Source organism: Rhyacophila brunnea, unplaced genomic scaffold (assembly GCF_057557595.1).
Source record: "Rhyacophila brunnea isolate RB1 unplaced genomic scaffold, BYU_Rbru_1.0 scaffold_14, whole genome shotgun sequence".
NCBI lineage: Eukaryota > Metazoa > Arthropoda > Insecta > Trichoptera > Rhyacophilidae > Rhyacophila > Rhyacophila brunnea.
Window position 1 is genome coordinate 35,402,989 of NW_028232796.1, and position 19,599 is coordinate 35,422,587.

The 19,599-nt window shown below is 37.2% G+C and overlaps 1 protein-coding gene across 1 annotated transcript in view; it reads left to right on the forward strand.

Annotated features, from left to right (window-relative positions):
* Ttc7 (tetratricopeptide repeat domain 7) overlaps window positions 1–19,599 on the forward strand; it is a 42,322-nt gene that overhangs the window by 12,334 nt on the left and 10,389 nt on the right. Inside the window, exons 5-12 of the mRNA XM_085942238.1 lie at window positions 5,920–6,100; window positions 8,964–9,161; window positions 10,866–11,054; window positions 11,573–11,688; window positions 13,376–13,526; window positions 13,695–13,889; window positions 15,549–15,702; window positions 16,381–16,625. Coding sequence (XP_085798364.1) covers window positions 5,920–6,100; window positions 8,964–9,161; window positions 10,866–11,054; window positions 11,573–11,688; window positions 13,376–13,526; window positions 13,695–13,889; window positions 15,549–15,702; window positions 16,381–16,625 — 1,429 coding nt within the window. The remainder of the gene's footprint in view (window positions 1–5,919; window positions 6,101–8,963; window positions 9,162–10,865; window positions 11,055–11,572; window positions 11,689–13,375; window positions 13,527–13,694; window positions 13,890–15,548; window positions 15,703–16,380; window positions 16,626–19,599) is intronic.

A 19,599-nucleotide genomic window follows, 5' to 3' on the forward strand; every position in this document is an offset into this window, starting at 1 on the left:
CGGTCACTTAACACCATATCGTGGATTTTATTGATAATTTCTGGTGTAGTCACCTCTACAGGACGTCCTGAGCGTGGTTCATCCTTTGTTGATGTACGACCACGTTTAAATTCATTTAACCAGTTATAAATAGTTGCAAGTGAAGGAGCAGATATGCCGTGAACTAAATCCAACTCATTTTTTATTTCCTTTGCTGTTAACCCTTTTATATTAAAATGTTTAATAACAGCTCTAAACTCAATTTTCTCCATTTTTGTAAACAAGCAAATTTTTTTTTTTAAATGTACGAAAATAAAAAACAACAACCCGACCAATCTGATTGAAACTTCGCAGCATACTGAATCGGTAGTGCCGCTGCATGAAAACAAACCGCTTACAGTACTAGTCGCGCCACCTGTCGGCTTTTCTAAGGACTTATTGACCCACCCTCGTATTATTCAAATTGCACACACACAGAGAAATGTATTTACAAAACGTAAACAAAGTAAACAAAAAACACAAATACAAAGAAAACATTTTATAAAAAAATAGAATATCAATATGTCAATGTAATCTTTGGCATTGCATAGTATTGCATTGCATTGGTGAGTCGAGATCTATATCTTGATTTTATTAAGTTCATGTTTGAAAACAATGATTCGCATAAATATGTCGAACCGAAAAATGATTCAATTTTATATGCCGCTTTTTTCAAAAATGGAAACTTTTTTCTGTCCACTGTATTCCAAAAGTCCTCTGATATTATGGATTTAAGCAAAATATCATTCTTAAGCTCCAAATTTCTAAGTCTAGTTCTTCTGTCTTACCTTGAACAAAATCTGCAATACATGCGGCCATTTCCATTACATTTATTTGGCAAGTAAAAGGATTGATTCAGAAGGAAACAATTGGCTCGATATCTGTAAACTGCAAAAATCTCTCTTCAAATTGTTTTTTTAACACTTGAAGATGCTTAACACATTGGTCGCCAACAGGTTTTACGTAAAATAGTGAAAAAAATGATAATATGTTTCTAAGTAGTATTTGATAGGATATGTCAGAATGCATTGTTTTTTTTTAATTTTGATGATTTTTTCACTAGAATTGTTGGTTTTTTTATGTGCCGGTCACATGTATCCGTCGCGGCGTCATTTGATTGATTTATTCCAATGCGCCGGGCCGGTCAATCTGCCGGGCACCTGTCTCACGCTGCCATGCGCAGGCGACTGCGCGCTAGCCCTTTTGGCGCGCGAGTTCGTTTTTTATTAGACGATTAACCTATTTGTTTCGATTTCAATTAGTCACACGGATCACTCATATTAGCGATGTTGTGAATTACGTAACATTGACAATAAATATACCTATCGTGTTACAGTGGATAAACTACAGTGAAAAGATAATATAGTTATAAAATAACATCATTTTGCAGCCCCAAAATGTATTTTGACAATTTTGACATCCTAAGTCAAGAAGATATTATGCAATTAGAGAAAATCGAAGCACAGCACATTGGAAATCGGAGGTCATCGACCGAAAGTAATAATTCTATGGTACACCACGGAGGACGAAACAAAAGAAAAAGACGCCGCATTTTATCAGAAACTGAAAGTGAAGATGAGATTATACGACCATCAATAACAGGAAATGCCCCATCCTCCGAAAAGTGGTTTGATCCGAAGAGACACCGGCCAAGTGTGATTGCATATACTGAAATACCGGGTATGAAACCTCTCAGTTTGAGGCATTCCATGCGCGATTCAAAGCCTGAAGACTTTTATAAACTGCTAGTACCAGACGAACTTTTTGAAAGAATAGCTTTACAGACGGATGTGTATGCCCGACAGGTGCTTCAAAATATAACATTGAAAAGAGCATCTCGCTTACGTGATTGGAAAGCGACAAATAAAGAAGAGATAAAAATATTTTTTGGCCTTGTTTTATATATGGGTCTGGTAAAATTACCTAAAGTGAGTGACTATTGGTCAAAGGACTGGATGTTTGGTCAACCGTTTGCTAAAACTACAATGAGTCGAAACAGATTCGAAGTGCTACTACGAATGGTTCATTTTTCGAATAATGAAGAGGCCAATGAAATCGATCGCCTGAATAAGATAAGGGAATTAGTCAATACTCTAAACTATAATTTCCAATTATATTATACACCCAATGAATCCATCTGTGTTGACGAAAGTATGGTGCCATTTAGAGGTCGAATAATTTTCAGACAATATAATAAAGACAAAAGACACAAATACGGCATAAAAGTGTTCAAACTATGTAGTATACCTGGTTATACATATAAGCTGGAAATATATGCTGGTAAACATTTTGACACGGTGAATACAACACCTACAAATGTCGTTATGAAATTATGTCAATCTCTATTCAACAAGGGACACACTTTATACACCGATAATTGGTATACTAGTGTCGACTTAGGTAAAAAGTTATTGGAAAACGACACCCATTTAGTTGGGACAATAAGAAAAAATAGAAAAAACTTACCAAAAGACGTAGTGAATGCGAAATTAATGACTGGAGATTTCAAGGCTAAAGAAAATGAGAACGGTATAACTGTCATGAAGTGGAAAGATAAACGGGATGTCTTATTGTTATCCACCAAGCACTCTACACAATTTGTCAAAACTATCAACAAGAGAGGCCAAGAAAAATATAAACCAAAAATAGTCGTCGATTATAATAAAACAAAGGGTGCAATCGATTTGTCCGATCAAATGACTGCATATTCTACGCCATTGCGGAAGACCATCAAGTGGTATAAAAAGTTATCAATTGAATTATTACTAAACACTGCACTTGTAAATTCTATGATACTTCACGAAATAAGTACCAAAAAAAAAACATCTGTCGTCAAATTCAGAAAAGCAATTGTCGAGTATCTTTGCAATAAAAAAACAAATCAACCCCAAACAGTGTCTAATTCAAGACCCAGGCGTCTGAAACACGAACTCAAACGTACAGAAGGTCCAGTGAGGGTAACAAGAAAATGGTGTCAGGGTTGTTACAAAGACAATGTTACTAATCATGGCAGAATATATGCTAAAAATAGAACACCGAAAGTGCCAACATATTGCCTTCAATGTCCTTCCATGCCACACTATTGTTTATCATGTTTCAATAGAGAACATCGTTATTAATTATTAGATTAACATTTTTGTAATTTTCATTTTACATCATTTTTTATTTTTATAATTGACAATATTTTTTATATCAATAAAAACACATTATCGATTTATAAGAAATTTGTTTTTTTTTATCACATTTGCGAGCCTATATTTTGTGACTGGGAAGAAATATTTTCAGGCCAAGTGGCAGTAATATACAGAAGGGCCATGCCGGTCACCGCGTATCGAAAAATTCATTGCGCGCGTGCCCGCTGGCGCTGTAGAACAATTCTAAGGTAGGTATTCTTTGCCGGTCACCGGTGACCCCCATGGCCCCCATAAAGTAATCCAATGCCGGTCACCGGTGACCCCCATGGCGATCAACGTGTTAATAAATAATGACCAGTTTAATTCATTGTTACCTAGCATTTTATTCATATGTGGGAAATGCACGAGAGAATTGATCTGCAGATGTGATATCAACAAATCCAATTTAGCTTTAAATGACTTTACAGAGCTTATCATTTCAGCTATGTTTTTGTCTTTCCCCTGCAACTACAAATTTAAAGAATTCAATTTTACCATGATGTCTGTGAGAAATCCCAAATCAATCAGCCAGCGAGAGTCAGCTAGTTCATCACAATTTTCCTTTTTATCGTTTATAAATGTTTTTATTTCTTCAATTAAACTCACAAATCTTGTAAGAACCTTTCCTTTACTGAGCCAACGTACTTCAGTATGCAGAATAAGATCATGTTTTTTATCTTCAGTATCTTCTAACAGGGCCTTGAAAAGTCGGTGTTGCAAAGGAGCTGCTCGAATAGAATTGATTATTTTTGTAACTATTTTCATAACGTGTTCAAATGGCAATATTTTACAACACAGAGCTTCCTGGTGGATAATACAGTGGTAGGACATAAAGTTTGAAAATGATTCATCCTTCTTGCAGAGGGCGATAAATCCTTTGTTTTTACCTACCATTGCTGGTGCCCCATCGGTGGTTATCGCAGACAGCTTGTGCAAAGGCATATTTATTGACTTGGCGTATGTTCTGAATGTATTATAAATATCCTCACCCCTTGTCTGTTCTTTCATAGGTAATATTTGCAACATATCTTCTTTTACTGTGAAGTTAGTAAATACCATTCTCACCATAACTGCTAACTGTGCGGTGTCTGATATATCTGTTGACTCGTCAAATTGTAGCGAGAACCAGTCACATATTTCCAAGGCAGTCTTTAACTGAGTTTGTATGTCTGTTAAAATTGCATGTATTCTTTTTGTGACGGTGTTATTTGACAAGTGTAAGTCTTGTATTGCTGAGACAATCTCATGTTTGTTAGAAAATCCATCAAACAAACAATCGGCACTAGTCAAAAATAGTTTTTTAAACAACTCACCATCAATGAAAGTTTTCTTCATTTTTGCGAGCATGTGAGAAATTTTGAAAGAAGCAATGGTGGCCTTTTTAGAATTTTCCACATGTCTAGTGAAAACAGTCTGTTGTGCAGTTAGACTTGATTTTAGTTGACATATTTTTTTCTTTCTTACTTCAGATTTAAGTGGATAATTTACAACAAAAGTGGCATGAATTCTCAGAAAGTGTCGTTCAACATTATGTTTTTTCGGCACTGCAATACTACTACCACACAACAAACAGACGCATTTATTTTTCACATTAAAGAAACAATATGATTCCTCCCAGTCAGTGTTAAAATTATAGGTTCGTTGTCTTTTACTCGGTCCACTCATTTTAGAACTATATAGAAGGAATATCAAAACTCCTAATTCGTGTTTCGTCAGACGAAGATGTCTCCTAGCGAACTGTCGCAACCCGAACGGGGCAGCAATCGCAATCACAATGACAACAACGCGGTTACAGGCGGGGAATGCTATTTGCACATCACTCCTTGTACATGCCGAAAACCCGAACTGAGCTGATGATCGCCGAAGCAATCGGGACGGTACGAGCACGTGACTACTGTCACGTGCTTCGGCGTTCATCGGCTCAGTTCGTGGCGTTCGTTCACTTCGGGTTTTCTGCGTGTGTCAGGCTAGCGTGTAAATTCTGTCTCTGTCGAATAGTGGCAGGCACATACGAATCGTTCCGCGGGGGCCATGGTGCCCGCGGGCACGGGGTTGGGAACCCCTGCCTTACAGGGAACATTGGCCGTCAGTCCTCAAATATTAGATGCGTGTTTTGTTTACATGACAAACACAGAACAGATTAATAAATAGAATACGATACAACATTTCACAGTGAAGTGTGATACGGGAACTGCAAATTTCCAGACACGATTCCCCAATACACTACATTTTGACGCAGGGTTTTGAATGTGTGAGTGTCCTACGAAAATGAACCACACATTATAGACGTGCAATAGTGTGTGTTGGAACCTTCAAATACACCAATATTGAATGAGCGTCAGTGCATAAACTGAAGGACAAGCGTATTCTTTACACGTGTTTAAGTTTATCCCATATTCTTCCACACTCGAGATCGGTTGCCTGTTACTCCACACCCGTTAGGTATTTCAGTTCCCATTATGTATGAGTTCTCTGGTGACAAACTTTAATGCATATTATGATACAGATTTAACTAGTTCATCGCCACCCCTGTACGTATATATTCAACACTCAGTCCCCTCAATTGCTTCTGAGACTACTAGCGCTTCCTGGATCGCTGTAGCGTAGCGGTATATTAAGATAGATTAAGATCCCAGAAGACCACTTTTGACATGTCGGCATATTTCATTATCCAATTTTGATTCCAACATTGGTGTCTTAAATTTATATTACAATAAAAAACTTTCAGATATCGTGAGATGCTCACAGCAGTGGAATCATCCGGCACTCATTCGTTACGGTTGACTCTGGCCAGGCAATTGGCTGAAGTGCTTTTGCGAGGGGTGTCAGGCAACGAGTGGGCTACTCCGGGATCCAAATCTACTTCAGATGGTCCTTGGAAGCCGAAGAAGTATTCTGGTCTCAATCAGGTACATAGAATGATGATTCATATTGTATTGATAGCGTCATATTAGTTTTGTAGTGGGCATTTTAGAGTCGCCCGTCACGCTAATTGCATAATAATGCACGCAGGAATCGATAGCGAAAATGCTGCCACATATTGTATGGGGTTTTACAAAGATGCTCAATAATGCACTTAAAAATAATAGACTGTTGGATGGAGGTAAACGATTATAACGAAATGAATAATATCAAAATACACATTTAGATCGATAGGTTTCCCCAACATTTTTCTGATATAAAATTACTTACTAAATTATTTTTTTTTTACCATGTTCGATTCCAAGAAGATCACATGGACCTGCACAGAGGGGAGGTTGTATAAATATATTTTTGTTTTTTTACGAGAAATGGATGGTAGCTACTTGCTCAACCTATTAGGTCCATACTCTGTGTCTAAACACACATTATAAAATATAACCAAATATCGTCGGTGTTTTGTAAAAAGGGCGAATTAATCAAAATGCTATTTTACAGGAGAAGGATTTTTAACTTTTGACCAATGACATTATTAATGGACGACGCACTCAATACAGTAGCTAGCAAGTAAATTCGCGCATTCACATGTGCAGGTAGACGTCACGCAATTTTCATTATGCGATATCACGCATCGGGAATTTATAGCAATATGACCTTTATTGTAATGGCGTTAGAGCAATGTTTCTAATGTCAATGTTCATTTGAGCGAACCCGTTCGAACCGAACCATTCGGCAGACCCAACAAAAAGCATCAGGAATTTATACCAATATCACCTTTATTGTAATGGCGTTAGAACAGATTATGTTATTCGGCAGACCCGACAATAAAGTGAGTGTCATTTTTTTTTCCAGATGATTCGTCCATATTAATGTCATTGCTTTTGACATTTATTTATTAATTACCTGTGGATGATTATAAATGTCTAACAAGTTTATAATAAAGCTTAGAAAGAATACTGTCCTTATAAAAGGCATTATTATATAATATTTTAAAGGCCTAAGTAATATGTCACATTCACTTTTTATTCGTCGTCATTTTTATCATTTTTAAGTACTTTCCTGTGGAGATACAAATTCGCCGTTTTTACACAACAAAGCTGGGTACATATTATTTTATTGTTGGTTTTATTTAATAAAACGCAATTTTTTTGTAGTACTTATTCCACTTTTAATCAAGAGATTAGGACCGGTTCCGTCCGCCTCAGAGGGACATTTCCACCATGAATTGACAGTTAACAAAATAAAAGACATATTATTTTTTCATTAAAATCTCGATTTCGCCAAAATGGTTGATTCACAGTTTTTACAAAAAACCGACGATATGTGAGATATCTTGTCTCTTGCGTGGTGGACATGGATTATTATGTGAGATATTTTGTCTCTGGCAGTGTTCCTCGTGTAGGTTAAATGTGTATTTTTGAAAATTTAATTTTTACTATATTAAATCAAGGTATACGTTAAATGGCTCGCTGAGAGTTCGAAACGTGTGGGTCTTCATCTGAATACGGCTAAGACCAAATCCATGTGCAGTACTGCATGCATTGACACCGATACTCCTCTGCGTGTTTCCGGTCTGCCCGTCAAACTGGTGACCAGGTTCAAACACTTATGTGCCACAGTTGCCGACGATGGTGGTATTTCCAGTGAACTTGGAATCCACATGGGTATGGCGGAGCTGTATTCAGCCAACTTGGAGTCAAATGGAGGTTAGGGCTGTATTCTGTGAAGACCAAATGTCGTTTGTTCAATGCGTGCATGCCACCTGTGCTCCGGTATGGCTGTGAGACATGGCATTTTACAAAGCTTCAAAGGTTTCGGCTTTTCAGCTTTGGGAATCAATGTCTCTGCCGAATCTTAGGGGTACGCTGGTACGACCGCTTTAAAAACACTCGAGTTCGTGAGCAGACACGGCAGCTCCCAGTGATTGAGTTAATCACGAAGAGACACTTCACAAAGTTGGGACATGTGTTCCGGATGCTGCCAAAGAGTGTGACACTCCGTACCCTTGTGACACAGCCTCAAGAGTTCTGTCGCCGTGGCCGGCCCTCGCTCAACCTGCAACGGTCTTACAAAAAGTCTAGCATGGCGGGAGGTGCAAGAGTTGGCGATTGACCAAGGGAAGTGGCCCGAACCTATGCTTGCCCTATGCCTCAATGCTGGAGGGTGACAGGGCGAAGCAGCGATACTCAACCTGCGGCTCTTTAAGTTTTCATGTGCGGCCCGAAACACATTTATTATCAGGAATTTCGTATATCTTGAGATTCGTTTCGACTTTGACGCACAGATAGTGACACCCGAAGATGATTGTCATTATGGTCCACATCAAATCGAGTATAAGAGTTGCTATTGCACACGATTAATTTAAAAAACACGCATAATTTTTTAAATCTCAAAAATGTTTTGTAAAAAAGGGGGGGTTTCATGATTTTTTTCGTCACACCAGTAGTGATGCGGCCTGCGTTACTTTACAAATATATGTATTTGGCCTGAAGGTTGAGTATCATTGGGGTGAAGGAAGGAAGGAAGGAAGGAAATGTTAAATAATCACTTAATATGGAATATTCGCTATTCTGTTCTTTAGGAAGAGACTTGTAAAAATTACAGCGAAACTTTAAAAGCTTTTGACAGATGATGACGGATGATACCATGTTTCACTGAAAACTCAGTTTAGGTAATATGAGATGCTAAACTGCGGCAAGTTTAACGTGAAGCGTGGCCGTTTCGAGAACTACAATACTGACAATCCTTTCATAATATAGACGGCGGCCGTGACACTTCAACTTATAATTTTCGCACTCTAGGATTTATATTTTTCCTTTTTTTTCTAACAATATATATTTTTTCTTTGTCTAGTTCATCCCCAAAAACGAATGTGAAGAGACTATCTTGTTGCTATTGATCGGGGAGGCGATGGCTGTACGAGATGCCGTTCTCTCGCAGAGTCCCGAGTTCAAGCAGGCGAGGATACATGCCTTCGAGAACGCCAGCGCCATCTATGATCTACTCACCATTGCCACCGTTCGATGGGGGCAAGTTGGACTGTTACAGGAGGTGAGGTTAATTTATTTGAAAATTGTAATATAATGAACGATGGTGTCATAATCAGAACAGTTACACAAAAATGCACCAACCCACATCAGACAAATTTTGAGAATAGGTAGGTACTCAATTTTTTTTTTTCATATACGTATGTGATATAACGAAATTGGCATGAAGTGCATTTGGGCGTCTGAATAGTATCTTCAAAAGTGACCTCCCATTGTATCTTATCCGTTTCACTGCGGAACATTTAATTACAATTTAAATAACACGCTAATTATATCTAATGGTCACCTAATGCCGATACAGCAGCGTCAGCGCTGTAAGGATTAAAATCTATGTATATAGACGATATTTACATCATAATCCAGTGCGGGAAGATTAGCTGATGATAATAATGGTTTAAATATGTATATAACGCCAATTATTGTTGAATATCTTTTAACTTCTTCACCGCGGAGCATTTAATTACTATTTAAATATAATATAATACTACCACATTTAAATTACATGCTAATTATATCTAATGTTCCCCTAATGAGGACACAACAGGTGTGCCGTCCACGTTGAAAGGATTAAGCATAAAGTGTTCAACCAATGTATGCTACCAACGCTCACGTATGCATGTGAAGCATGGACTCTAGTTAAAGACAAATCAAAAAATTACGAGTAGCGCAACGTGGCATGGAAAGGTGCTTGTTGGGCATAACGGGTAAAGATCACAAAATAAATCAATGGATAAAGAAGCAGACAAGAGTACGCGATGTGATAGAGGTCGCTAAGCAGATGAAATGGTAATGGGCTGTACATGTCACTCGGCGAGTAGACAACCGCTGGACAAATGCTGTCATACAACAGTACCCAAGGGGAAGTAAACGCCCACAGGGATGCTCTAAAACCCACTGGATATATGAGCTGAACTGAACTGAATATTGAAATGTACTAGAAATGTAGTCAAAAGAGTTTTGTGGCTTAAATCCATTGACCACTGCATCTTTGATGATTTTTAAATGCTTTTGTATACTTCACTCAAATTTGTGGCTTGGCTCCCTTGACATCTACAGCGACGATATTATGTATTATTATGTTTAGTAGATTTTGTGAATATTATAAAAAACTAGCTGAAGTACCCGGTTTCGCACGAGGTCACTTTACTGTACGATATACATTTATCTTACTTAACAAAACAATAATAATTATAATATATAGGGATACAACATGTCAAAATGAAAATAATTTTGACAGCTGAGTCAAATAAAAGAACATCAAATTAAAATCGAATCCAAAATGTGCAAACTTTATTATCTGTCATGAAAATTTAAAATTGGAATTGGTAGGAAAGGTACAGACCTACAAACTTATATGAAGAATGGATGGGAGAGCCACAGTCAAAAACTACCCAATCAAGACTCGGTACTGAACAGAATCTGACATTCGAATGATGTTTTCAAAATGGCGTCCTTATAGTAGTTCGTAGTTCCATTTTTGACCGTTCTTCGGATAAGTTTTAGGACTGTCATTTGAACTAACAAACTTTGTATTTTTTTATACTATGTAGATGTCATGTTGGGGCCAAATAGGAAAATGAACCTGACCTCACCTAGACCAGACCTGACTAATTTTTATGAATCTATATTAGCCAACCAGATATTTATAACTATGGTTTTTGATAATTTTCTTTATGCGTTAATACTGTTGCGTTGTTTCTCATTGCAGTCACTAGAGCGAGCGATGAAGTTCTCATTTGAAGAGGCGCACGTATGGCAGCAGCAGGCGCTGTCTTTAGCGGCGCTTGGTCGGCCGTCGCGGGCTGTCAGTGTCCTCTCTCAGGTTGCCAAACTAACACCGACTGCGGTCGTGCCTTGCCTTCTCGCTGCCAGACAATGCTACGAGTCACTAAATAGGGTAAGAGAATTTTTACATTTGGTAGAATTCGATTTTATAACATATATATATGTATGTTTTAATTTGGCAAAATCAATTTTTAAGGGGAGTGGTGCTGCCAGATAGCAGATTTAAAATGAAGAATTTATAGTAAATTTGGGTTCTAAAAAATCTGTAAACTTTCTAGGAAACATATTTGAGTCATTGTGATACCCCATCTTTTCTTGTCATTTTGGTACATACACATAATGATTATTTAAAATAATTTTGTACCTTTTCATTCTAATAGAATAATAGTGCCTGTACACGTGCATGGATTTACTTGCACCAATAGTGTGTATTTTAAACTATCGCAAATTCGCCAAAAAATATTCAAAATATTCTGCAAAATGACGAAACCATAGACTAAATTTGTCGCCGTGTTGACAGTGTGACATTATGCGATGTGCATATCAATATAATCACAACTTTACTGTTGTATATCCTATATTTGTTTTTATTACATAATTTATGTACTTGATCATTTTTTTCCTGAAAAGGTTGCCGAAGGTTTGATGTACAGTGAAATGGCCTTGGCTAGGGAACACGAATCTCCAACGTACATGTTAGCAAGATGCCACCTTTATGTTGGTATTGGACATCTAATGACATCTAGGTAAGTAGAATATAATCACATTAATTATTGTAGTATTTTTATCATGTCATCACTGTACAGGCCAATTCGCGTAACCTTCAAATATCAAATTGTTCAGGAAGTGATAAAAAACTGTTGGCATTGGATTTACTTATTGTTTTATATACAGTCGAACTTGGTTATTACGAGGAAGATGGGACCGACTGAATTTGCTCATTATAAGCATTACTCGTTATATCGTTATATAACATTTTTCGCCCAACGTTCTATTTAAGCATAGAACATAAAAAATCTGAAAACCAACGTAAAAATCCCCGAAACAAGCATGGCATTCATAAACTACATAAGAAGTGGTTTATTGTAGTGAAGTGCTGAGCCGCCGGCGCTGGTAGGTACCTACTGACTTCACAAAGCTTGGATCCTTGGATTTGGATAGACAAATATATTTGACTAACAAAGTTTAGTGTGCACTATGTATGTCGAATCTTAACAGCCTACCTTCACCCCACGCTACTGTCTTGTACATTCTCCTATCGGAGGTCGGCCACTTTGTCTGCTACTCGGAACAATACAGTGGTCCTCATGAATTTGCCATTAAAAATTCTTACCCCTCTAGTCAGTTGTAATGTGGAAATTTTAACAGCTGTCCATTTCTCACAATTTTTTTTAACCTAACCATGGAGTATTGATAATGATTGCAGTACCTACCTATTTTATATGACCTAGGGTAAATTTTAGTGATAAAGTGAGTTTTATAAACTAATGTCACCTTAATAAACTCTTTTTCTTATTCAGTGAACAAATTATTCATGATTCAAGATTTCGGAACATTCTTCATTGAACAAAAAAAAAATAAGATGCCGGGCGGGACTCAAACCTGCAACAAATTCCGACCAATGATTTTAATAACCCCCCATCTCCACTCGTCAATATACAGCTGCGATTTGTCCACGGCTGCCTTCCATGGCGCTATGAACACGTCTGAATGAAAAGATTTTAGTGCCACATTCCTTGTCCCGAGACGAAGCTTCATGAGACTGATGTAGCAATCATGCACCTTGGTACTAAAAGAAAGTGTTAAAAAAATAAAAAAGAATCTTGACTTGCTCTGCTATCATTTATTTTTAATGACATGAAGTGTCCTCTGTTAACCCGTATACTGAAACTCTGCCGAAATAGAGGAGTCAAGAGTTAAAAGTGATGAATCTAAGGAGGGATCGGAATTATTCCGTCTTCCATACGACACAGCAAACTTTACCAACCTAATTATAGTACAAATAAATTTCATCGTAATTAAATAGGACGCATGTGGCTTAATTGGTAAGGATATTAGCCGGAATTCAATGAATGCGAGTTTGGGTCCCGCACGGCGTCGTATTTTTTATTTATTTTTCAATGATATTTTCTAGCATGTATGTTTCCGAGGTATTTTTGAATTATGTATGTTTAATATCACCTTATTGAAATATACTGTCGAACAAGATCTTCTTGTCAATATGTTAAAACTGTGAACAAGCCCCTCCTACTTTTAACCTCACTTTCACTGCAACGACTTCCGGTTATCGACGAGTTGTCCACGTTAGAACTGTGAACTAACAAGCCCCTCCGACTTCCGGTTATCGCCTAGATCTTGTCGGACAGTAAACAAATACTTACACCAGTTTTTGAATCAAAGTGACGATTGGTTGATCGAATGTTATATTTCTAGGGCTACTACAATTCGCGCGGAGAAGACAGTCGCTAACACAAAATGCTTGGAAAGTCTTCATAAAGCCGTCGACTGTGACCCAAATGATCATCTTGCTTTATACTACCTTGCCTTGCAGAATGCACTCATGGGGGACATCTCGGAAGCGATGGTAAACTATTTAAACATAAAAATTGTTTTGTCATTTTGCATTGCATATTCAGGGTATGGACTTAATAGGTTGAGCAAGTGGCTGACATCCATTTCTCGTAAAAAACAAAATCTGTCAATACAAACCTCCACTCACTCTCTACAAACTCATATATTATGTTTTGTCTAGTTGCATGTACGCAGTTGCCTCGGCCGCCGCTCTGACTGTTCGGCCGCCGTCCAGTTGTTGTGTCTAACCTTGTCGGCGGGTGGGCGGTCTCGAGAGGCACTCGCCACAGCCGCCGCAGCCCTGCACGACCACCCCGACAGCATGGACCTCCTCAGGGTTAGGGCTTTGCTGCAACTACGCTGCGAGGGAGGAGAGGTAAGCTGCATTTTGTCTATACACGACAAATAAATCAAAAAAAAAATATGTTTAATTTTTTTTTATTTTTTTGCCAAATTATGCAAAGGTGTTTGTTTGGTAGATTTCAAACTTTTTTGTATCACAGTGCTATTTGTGTGTAAAAAAAAGTTATAGCGCGCTCAAAAAAAATACGAAAGATGCGGTGAGATGGATGAGCCTGCATTTACCACACGGAAACCCCGGATAAAACAGATCCTGATTATTATTAAACTAACTGGAATATGTACTACATATTGTGTTTTATTTTAATTTACACATTGTCTTTCCACCAAGAATTGACAGCTTTCACCAGTGGTTTCTGAACTTTGTGTCACTATGCCCCCCTTTTAAAAAATCTAATCTTGGCGCCTCCCTCCCTTTATTTCATAAAATAATACAGACACGTTTTTAAACGGTAAAACTGTATTAATACAAAAGATGTTCACAAGGTTTAACATTATATTTTCATTTTTACAACTTTTTTAATAGCTCGTATTCTTGTTTGTCTGGTGGTTGCTTGTCCAGTACAAATCTTGCAATCGATTTTTAACTAACTTCCTGACTAGCTAGACATTTGAAACTTTTATAATATATCAGAACACGATGCCAATGCATTCTTTTAATACTTTTAGCCATCTTTAAGCAGAATTGAATTCATTTTCAGTTAATTCTGTTTTGTATGGAAATTTATTTCAGAAAAATCGGTAAAAAGTAAAAGACTATTATTGGTTGCTAAGGGGGTGGTCCTAACAACTAAATTATTAATATATACGTGCGTTACTATATGAAATGTGAAAATGACATTTCAGTATTCTACATTTTTGTTTGTTTGTTTTCTATTTACTTCTTATCAAGTAACAGTTTGAGCATATTGAGCATAATAATTCAACAGAAAATTTAAAAACGTTGTACATAAAAAGTTCTTTTTATCTCGTACTTATTGAATTAATTTGTTTTTAATGCGATGGATGTGCTTGTTTATTTACACTAAGTTTATCAAATCTAGATATCGTTGACGGGAGTTACGGAGAGTGCTACTCGTAGCTCATTTACCACTACATACCTACTGAAACGGGCTCGATATTTGGATTCCATTGCAGTTAATGCAGAAAATCCCATTTCGCATAAATATGATGTTACGAATGACAGCAGTACTTGCATTGCTTTGCTTGGTAAATTATTATATTCTTCGTTTCGATTCAACCAAAATCGGACTAGGGTTTCACTCTGATATTTTCATTTCGATGAAGTTTTAATAACTATGCACTTGCAAACTCTAAACCAATGGTTACATTTCTGTTCAACTCTACGCGTCTCCCAGTTTAAAAATCGCTGGTTTACACTTTTAATAAAAAAAATTTAGCAAAATTATGTATCAATGAAACTTATGTGAGTAAAACCTTTGAATGGTATTTATAAAATTACTGTCATCTATGAAAAACAAAGCGAAACATAATAATTATTAATCTATTTATTTTATTGTGAATTCATATTTTGAGTGTACCATCTGTTGAGAATTTTTTAAAGAATAAATTTCATATTGAATTCATTTTGTATGGAAAATTTTCTAATATCTTGGAGCCCTCATGGGAATTAAACGAGTTACCTCTCGGTAATGAAATGTAATATTTATTTCAGGCTGCTCTCGTGACCGGCAAGCACATGCTGACTTTATGCAAGACCCTGTATGATGCCGGTCTGATTAACGATGCCGCCAACGATTTTGATAGGAAATCGGAAACGAGATCTGTTCTTCAGCTATATACCGACAGGGATTCCACAAAAGATTCAAGTAAGTCTTCGTATTATCCAAAGGAACACTTTTTAGGCCGCTTGTATTTATTGACTTTTTATTACAAGGAATGGTGGTCAAAATCCTTTTTTCTTATATCTCAAAGCTGCCTTATGTGATGACAATATTCTTAATGTTTTTTGTGGACGGCGCACGGTTTAAGCGTTGGCTTATAGGGTCGTGGGTCCCAGGTTCAAATCCTGTGTCTGGCAAGTACATATATATTGTTTTTCAATTTATGTATGGACCTAATAGATTGAGCAAGTGGCTGACATCCATTTCTCGTAAAAACAAAATCTGTTAATACAAACCTCCACTCTGTGGAGGCCCATATGATCTTATTAGGATCGATCATGGTCGGAAAAAAAAAAATTATAAATGACCAGTGACTTGTTGGGACAATAGACCTTATCGAAGCGTACAAACTTGACCTTGCTCGCTCGCTTCATTCATCTGGACAGTGAAAGATGTGAGTTTGAATCCCACTCAGACCAACTTTTTAATCTAGGATAGGTATGTTTCTGAGGTTTTTTAAAATGATGTATTTTCATTAAATATATTCTCAAATCTTTTGTATATTCAGAAACTGACTTTTCTCATGGCTGAGGATCAAGATCACTTTGACGGATACTTTCCACCCTAAATGATTATGATTACTAACCTAACAATGTTGTGTAGGTTCCATCCAGGCGAATTCCCTAGCAGCTTCTAGAGTAGAGCGGGCTTTGAGCTCTGTGGCATCAAGTTCCGGCACTCCGGTGGGCACTATGGGTGGGCCGAGTGGAAAAGCGGCACTGCTGCGATTGCGGGTGTGGCTGCTGTTGGCCGATTTGTACCTGGCTATGGGAAGTGCGCAGGCGGCTGCTGCTTGTGCCTCGGAGGCGGCTTCTATCTCCCCGCTTTCGCATCACGTCATGCATACGGTGAGAGATAATATTTTTCATTTTGATTATTTAATTAAAAGTATATATTATTTATTGATCTGAATCGAATCTGCCTAACTGAGGCTATGCTGAGTGATCTGGAGGATGCTGATCATGCTGTCTTATTAGAAGATTTATAGGCAGCATTACTATTTGTCTTGAGAAAAGTGTTACAGTAAAGTCTTGATCATGGCCCCCACATTCTGAAGCGGGCGCCCAGGCTATGATGTTTGGCAGCGCCCCTACCTATAGCCAAGGTTATGGACAGTTTGATGTTATATAGTAGACTTCCCCAAAATGGTATCCTGCGGAATCCAATGGTTATACGGGATATAATTGAGGGTGTTCCGTGTACTTTTTGCGATTTTTTTCTATTTTTCAATAAATTTACATGGAGATTATTGAGTTGTTGAGACTCAACATCATACTATAAAGCACTGATCGCAACCACTTTTTATGGTAGCCAAGTAACATGTGACCATTCGCTATATTAGATAAATAGTAATTTTTATTAGTCGGAAAACACACATTATTATAAAATTTAATTCGACATCACACATATTTTAAAATGTTGATATTTGTAAGTAAAATGCAGGCGACTCATCTTATCTTACTTAACTGGTCGAACCCCTATACCGGCCCTCAGGCTAGAGCCCTGTCAATCCCACCCTTATAGGGGCCATGGTCTTGATTATCTGTGTTGAAATGAACAAGGTTTTTGTTTATACCAACGATGTTAAAAAAACTTTTTTCTATAGATGCAGCCTAAATATATGAAATTGAAGCAAAAAAAAAGAACTTCTCCGAGGCTATTCTTAACATATCACTTTATGTATTCAGGCAGTTAACTATCATAAGAAGTTAACTGTCAAAAGTGCTATTTTTTAACACCCCCTCTCTATATCGAGTATATCAAATTCAATTAAAAATTGCGATGCGAGATGCGACTATTTTGAAAAATAATCGTCATCATGGGGTAAAGTTTGCCGCCTTAATTTATAGATCCCCGCGAGCTGTCAAATATCGAGTGGTAACTTTTTAATACATACTGCAATGAAATGACTAATAAAATTGTAGGTTATGTTTATATGTTCAATTCTTGTTGGAGGTTTCAAAATTTCGGGGTTCAGGTGGAAAGGCCATAAATACGCCTGCACGAGCATACCCGAATTTGACCAAGCTGTGCAAATAAGAGACGTATTTCACACGATAGGCATACCAATTTAAAAAAAAAAAGCCAAAATAATGTAAAAGTGTTACCAGTTAACAGTTAAGAATAGCTCTGCCGGTATATTGGTTAAGTTAGCCACAAGTGACTTTGTATTTCAGTTTCATTTGAAGAGAACTTCACACTTCTATTATCACATTTGTTTGTCAATTTGAAGGGCCACCCTCAGGCATAAAAACACCTTGTGGAAAGGTTGTGTCTTGTCAATTTTATGTAGGCAGCCAAAACCAATACATTGACTATTTTTAAAATGAATAATCATCTAAAACATTGAAAAATGTAAATAAAGCATCAGACTTCAAACGACATGAATGTGAGCCGCCATTTTGTTTTTAGGGCTGCCAATAGAAGAAGAAAATAATTAGCTTGTTAGCGATACAACTGTCTTAAAAATTCCTAATACGGAATGTGTTTAACCTGATAGCTGCCCGTAACGTAACGTTTACGTCATGCACGGCGGTGATTCAGGCGCCCGTACCGTACGATATACGCCGAGCCGTTCTACGCGCTTGTATGAGTCAAATATTTATTTATTTAATTTTAAAACGTGTAACTACATTTCTGATCAGACCTTGCAAGCAAAAAACATTTGTACGGCGCATACATCGCGAGAATAAGGGAATTTCCCGAGAGGCCAAATCAGGGTTAGCTCAAAATTCCCCTGCACACTGGGATATCTTGTACAATAGGCAGTTGGTATGATTCGATAGTGATGAGTCAGTTGTCGCCGGAATATCATTTAGTCGGGATGCTAATTCGGAATGCTTTCTTATTCAGATTTGCGTTATAATTGGAATGTTTTCAATGTTTTTACATTAAAATTTAATTTCTATTGAGTGACCAAGTGTTTTTATTTATATTTCATATACAATTTGCGTATAAAAAAGTGTTATATTTACGAGTTTTGTTTTAGATTTTACCTACTAAACTTGAATGAAAAGAAATATTTTCGATGTTTTTAGATAGAAATTGACAAAGAACTAAGTGTTGTGACTATTTTTTATTTGTATTTCGGATTCGATTTGCGTATACAAAGTGTTTTATTTACGAGTTTAGTTTTATAAATTTTATTATTCAAAATGGATGAGATCGACGAAGTTGGTGAAATCGATAACCTTATCGAAACAGTTGAATCTGAAGACGATGGAAGTGATGATTCGGATGTCGAACTTGAGGAAACTTTGGAAGTCGATGAAAGTGAAATTATCACACCGGAATCCACTGAAAGACCGACATTTGAGTGGAAATCGAATATGTTTGAGCCACGCGCATTTTCCTTCGATGCTAACGTTTCGGGATGCAAAGCTGATAATTTGACTTCGGATGCACTCGAAATGGACTATTTAAAATGTTTCATCGATATTTCTTTTGTTGAAATGTTAGTCCGAGAGACCAACAGACAATTTGTATTTGCCACAAAAAATATCACAGTTTTGAGTGATCGTCTACGGCGATGGGTAGACTGCACAATTGACGATATGTACACATTTTTGGGGCTGTGTATGCTAATGTCAAGGAATTCACGGAATAAAATATCTGAACACTGGTCTATCCACAGATTGTTATTTTCACCATGTTATTCCGAAACCATGTCCAGGAATCGTTTCGAACTGATGCATCGAATGTTGCATTTTTGTGACAATGAAACGCAGGTTCCCGGAGATCGACTATATAAAATTAGACAGGTCCTGAAGGAACTGAAAATTTCTTTCAAGCAGTAGATGTGTCCATATCAGAACATATGTA